Below are 6000 nucleotides of genomic sequence, written 5' to 3'. Positions count from 1 at the left end.
AGTAGAGGTGCCTACTCCATTTTACATAATTTACAGAAAGTTCATGAACTTTATTTTACAAATTTATAATAATTTGAAATGAACACAATCACAATCAGTCTCCTCATTAGTGATATGAGGCAATCCTCCCAAATAATTGGTTTGTGGGGCATCAAACAAACCAAGCACATCAGCCATAGAAGTGGAGTCCTTGACGCTGAAGTCAGAAATGATTATCAATCACTGCGTCTGGGGTGAAAGTATACATTTATTTTTATTTAGATTTAGTCGTCTGTTGATCAAAACAAAGACAAACTGCCAAGTACAATAGGTTAAATGTCACAATACAAACACAAAAGGTAACAATGTGAATAGTTTAGCTCTGTAGTGCAACAATATATCAGGGCCCAGATGTTCTTTTAAAAATAATTTTGCAATTAAATAAAATAGTTAAAATAAAATAAACCAGTATTGTATAAACAACAATTCTTGAGGGAGTCCGCAGGGTATATAATATAATTTGACAGTTTACACTGGTGTCCCGGTGTTAGATAGCTGTCACCTAATTTTTGTATAGTTGGGTTAGTTCACAGGAATATGTGCTGTTAGTTCTATTGTTATCCCTTTTTTAAACTCTGTGAGAGTAAGGGCAGGATGCACTATCACAAAAATGCAGGGTTTTTACCTCATTTTTACATGTAGGTAAATCCGCCGCTGCCCTGCGCGAACCCTGTGGCTCCCCCCTCACCAGGGTCTGGGCAGCCTCCTGCTGTGCTGCCCAGACCAGTGACCTTCTCCTCCCTAGCCCTGTACTTCCCTTTCTGGGTGCACGGAGAAGGGACCCACTCAGCCCCCACCGGCTGCTTCGCTGTATCGCTGTGGTAGCCGGCGGGAGGTGGCAGTAAGGGGTGGCGGATGATAGTGCACCCCGTCCTAAGTGCTGACATAAAGTTAGGGGTCCCGTATGTACAGTACCTTGGGGGGCGCATTGGTACAGGGCATCAGGGGGTCAATGTTGGGCAGCAGGGGTCACAATAAGAAGCCCATAGGCTTCTATGGGGTATCGCTAGGTTTTGCTGGCCCCCATCGCAGTAACCCAGCGATCGGGTTTTAGTGCATTTTTGCTTTAGTGCATCCCACCCTAAGGCAAATAGGGGGAAAGCGATGGTCAGCAAACATGGCAGAGCTGGGATGAAGGTAACTGTGGCACAGTAGGAGCTTTGGGACAATGCGCTTAGTCCCTTTAGCAGTGGGACTTTTTCAAGACGCACATTCTGCTCTCCAACCACTTGCCTAGCTCCAGTTCATCTGCCTCCTCACACACAGACAGCAACGCCGAGTGAAGCACCCACTGAGCCAAACTGCGTCTGTGTACCTTCTCTAATAACCACAGCCATGTCTGGAGATCAGGCTGCACGCCACCCCAGAGATACACATCTCCTCACTGAAGTGATGAAAAAAAAAATAGAACTAACAGCACATATACCTGTGAACTAACCCATCTTTACAAAAATTAGGTGACAGCTAAATAACACCGGGACGCCAGTGTAAACTGTCAAATTATTTTATATTCCCTTTGGACTCCATTAATATTTGTTGTTTATACAATACTGGTTTATTTTATTTTACCTGTTCTATTTTTTTGCTAAATTCTTTTTAAAATAACATCTGGGCCCTGATATGGAGCTAAACTATTTACATTGTTACTTTTTGTGTGCATATTGTGACATTCTTGGATTAAATAACCGATTGTACTTGAAAGTTTCTCTTTGTTTGGATCGACTACCCCAGACGCAGTGACTATCCTTCCTGTTTTCTTGTACCAGGGACCAGACTCTTTAATCACTAGTAGCAGGGGTAATTACATTTGAATTCAGAGTGCAGGCATACCAACCAACCTATACATTTTTCTATTCTCTAGTGCCAGGTGAGGCGGTGCAAGTACACCACCAGAATTCTTTTTGTTTGGTTTGTTAAAATATTTTTATGACTATTTTGCAGCAACGGAAAAGAGAAAAGGCCATAAAAGAATAAAATAATTGTCAACCATTGATACCAATGCCCCATTTATAAATACATTTTTAGACATCAAACAATTAAATTAACTAATAAAGCAATCTTTCCTTTGTTTACCTGCCTTCTATTCATGAAATCAAACATTCTTGGTTATGTTCTATGGGGTCTTATAGTTTATTAAGTTGCCATCCTGTCTATTATTGCAGTGCCACTCTGTTTCCTAGATGTTCCATGTTTGACGTTGAACTACCATGGGTGAAATTTAATAGGATGAGAGATTCAGAAAGTGAGAGATTTGGTAAGAAATCGCCAGTTTTTTAAAAGCGGCAATCATTCACACTTCAAAATCAAACTGGTTTTGCAGTGTGAATGATTGCCGCTTTAAAAAATCTGGAGATTTTTTACCAAATCTCTCACTTTCTAAACCTCTCACCCTATTAAATTTCCCCCCATGTGCCGCCCAATGCAGTCTCTTGGTTTACTCAGCCACCTAGCTCAGTGCAACAGTATTGCAAGTTGTGAGATGGTACGAATTGAACTGAAATAGATGAAAATATGGTGTTTGAGGTCAATAATACTGTAGGAACAAAAACAGGACAAAATGACATCATTTTAGCAGTTTTTATTATTTTTGAATAAAAAAAATACAAATAAAAAACCATACCCAAAATACACGAGGCCAGTTTGATCAAATTAGAGCCAAAACCAAAACACGAGGGTCAACACATATCTATAAAACTTTGGAAACCAGCCTCTATTATTGTTTTGTCATATACTTTTTATTTATTTTCTAATTACATTTTTTTTTGTTAAATGGAAAACACAAAACAATGTATTTTTCATGTGCCTTACTTATGTGCAATACTTTAATTCAAAATGTACAAACTTCTGTCCCTCAATTCCTCATCCCCCATCACCGGGGGAGGATTCTAAATCATCCATTTCCACATAAAGAGATTACATAAAATGTTTGGATGAGACTCCCTTATTTATTGGAGAAGATGTCGTAAATTGGGTCGCTATATTCAAATTCGGTGGAAGGTGCCCCAAGATCACAAGATAGCGGCTTTCTGGGATGAGATTGCAGATCTTATTAGTAAAGTCATATAACCATTACTATGTATCCATGGGGCTAATGCTCAAGGCTCTAGACAGTGTTGCTGATAGCCTGTCAGTTTATATATTCCGCTCATCCTGATGTTTGAATGGTTCCCATTAGAATCATCCATATGCCCCTTTCCTAAAGTTGATTTAAGGTAAAGTTTGGTACCACAGTGCCATAGAAAGTCCCATTCTACCTCCACAACAGGTACCACAAATTTACTCAGACGTGGGGCCAAATGTAAAAGGGTGAGAGTTTCAGAAAGTGAGATTTTTTGGGAGAGTTTTCCCATGTTTTTTAAAGCAGCAATCATTTACATGGCAAAATCAACCTGGTTTTGCCATGTAAATGATTGCTGCTTTAAAAAACATGGGAAAACTCTCCCAAAATCTCTCACTTTCTGAAACTCTCACCCTATTACATTTGGCCCATGGTGTCTATGGTTCAACTATAAACCCCCCCCCCCCCACATCCTGTTCTCTTTTGCTCTAATATAACTGTTTCCTGGCTTGCTACCAATTGAATTGTGTCACTGCATTAACTTTCTTTTGGACATGAGGGGTGAAATTTAAGAGGGTGTGATTTTTAGGCATGTTTCAAAATCGCACAAAATCGCACTTTTTAAAATCGCACTTTTTAAAATCGCATTTTTGTCCCTATTTTCACATATTTAATTAGATGCAAATTCACGGCAAAAACGTGCACAAAATGGCACTTTTCGCACCCTATTAAGTATGCGAATTCGCACAAAAATGTGAAAACGCAATTTTCTTGTCTCAAAATCGCAAAATTCGCATCCCATTACGAATACGAATTGCCGTATTTTCGGGATAGTAAATGTCAAAAATAAGTATATTTCTGGATACAAATACACCTATTTTTTTACAAATTTCCTTTAGTAAATTTCCCCCTAAATGTCACCCGAGGAGTCTCTCATTATTATTTAGCTGCTTCATAAATCATCCCCAAAATGGTCTTTCCTTGTTCCACATTACAGATTAGTCTTCTTACTTTATGTAATTCACACCTTAGAGTGTACGCTCCACTTTGTTTATTTTGTACCAATGTTTTGTCTTTGTGTATTTTGACCTCAGCCGTCTATACTGCCTGCTGTGGTGTTGTATCTCTGTTTACCTGCATTTGGTGATGTACTGTATAAAAAAGAAACTATAGACTAAGAGGGTATTGCTAATTGCCGACTGAAAACCCCAAGGCATGGGAAAAGGATATTCAATTTAATAGTCTTTTTACTGCTCTTAAAAATTGGGATATCATGAGCGGAAACCCAATGATTCTGTATAAACTATGGAATTAATGGGATTTTCCCGCATGTGAAACTATGACTTTTAAGTGGACTTTTTAACTTTCTGCTCATGGAGCTGTACAGTTCTATCCGAAATTGGGCATTCACATGCGGGGTCATCCCCACTGTCTGGATTGTTTCGGCATGGCAATTAGCTGTGAGCCTAAGGCTAATTGAAAACAATAACCTAAAGGAAACGTTCTAGTCTCTTGGAATGTGTGATACTGATACTGATATTAACACCATTGGGAAATCAAACTCATTGATGTCAGAACGGCCAATGTCATCACTGCGAGTTCTGTCCGTTCTCCTCTGCTGTTGTCTTCTGGAACAGAAAATGATAACAATAAAGATTATGGTTATTGAAATCTATATATGATATATTATATGTTCTCTAACCCTATTCATAGTCTAACGCCACCGCCATGGACCTGTGAATACTAGGAAACATAAAAATGTCACTTTGAAGTCTCATTATTGTTGAAGCCACCATACATTGATTGCAACCTTTACATTTCACCCCTCATTTATTTGTATGTGTCCTACATCTGTAGATCCTGAGCAAAGCAGCTATGAGGACTAAGTTCAGCCAAAATGAAACATACTGTTTTAGAAGGGATAAAGAGTTACCAACAATATAATGAGTATCAGCTGTCCTACTTTGTGGGACAAATCTAATCTCTCTACCGCATGTAGTGGTTATGTTTTGGTTATCAGAGTCCCTGCCAACCTGTCCCTATGGAAAGGTTCATTCCATCTCCATACCTTCACTGTTTATCTTAACTTCATGAAAGCATCTCTTTACTCTATGGGAGAAATGTAGAAGACCTTCTAAAAAGTGGAGAAGTTCAGTTGCCTTTAGCAGATTTGATACATCTTCCCCAATATCTCTTTTCAACTACTGTCCCATTTCTTTCAACCTTTCTACTTCCAGTATGTGAGTGACTGGTACACAATGACCCACTGTTTCACCACTCACAATTTTTCTTGACATTATGCAACTGGGAATACGCTCCACCAAATTGACTCATGGTTAAGCTAAAGGGTCAATTCTCTCTACTGATGCTCCTTGAATTCTCTTCTGCTTTCAATGTAGTCAACCACCATCTACTTAGTCCCGACAACCTACACTCATTTGGCCTCACAGCGCTGTTCTCCCTTAGTTCGCCTCCTACCTTTCAGGACACCCCTTCCCCTTCTCTACTTCTGAGTCATATTCTTCTTCACTGCCACCTTTTATTGCATTCTGTTCTTGGCCCTCAGCTTGTCTCATTTCATGCCTCTTCTCTCTGTGAACTTGTACACTCCATTACCTTCCACTACTACCTCTATGCTGATGTACCAGAAATCTACCTCTTCTGCCTTAACCTCTCTTCTTCTGTCCTATTCAATGTATCCAATGGATTCTCTGCCATCTCTGGAGCAAGCGAAGTAAAGTTCTAGATGCACCAAGTCTTCACAATATTTATTTTTAGTATTGAGTGGAATTAGTTTTTAAAGAACAGTAACAATTTTATGAAAACAAAGATGGTATAATGGGTACAGATATACATATATTATATTAATGAAAAATATTTTAGATGTATTAAATATCTCGGGT

General features: G+C 39.0%; 1 protein-coding gene across 1 annotated transcript in view; it reads right to left on the bottom strand.

The window, feature by feature from the left end:
- Nucleotides 1-3520: 3520 nt before the first annotated feature.
- LOC146075653 (intercellular adhesion molecule 5-like) overlaps nt 3521-6000 on the bottom strand; it is a 60103-nt gene continuing 57623 nt past the window's right edge. The window contains exon 7 of the mRNA XM_083185083.1: nt 3521-4725. Within this exon, the coding sequence (XP_083041209.1) occupies nt 4637-4725 (89 nt within the window). The 3' untranslated portion in view covers nt 3521-4636. The remainder of the gene's footprint in view (nt 4726-6000) is intronic.

The sequence above is a fragment of the Crinia signifera genome, chromosome 4, assembly GCF_055691185.1.
Source record: "Crinia signifera chromosome 4, ASM5569118v1, whole genome shotgun sequence".
Lineage (NCBI taxonomy): Eukaryota > Metazoa > Chordata > Amphibia > Anura > Myobatrachidae > Crinia > Crinia signifera.
The sequence above is the reverse complement of the archived record's forward strand: the minus strand, read 5'-3'. Positions and strand labels throughout refer to the sequence as shown.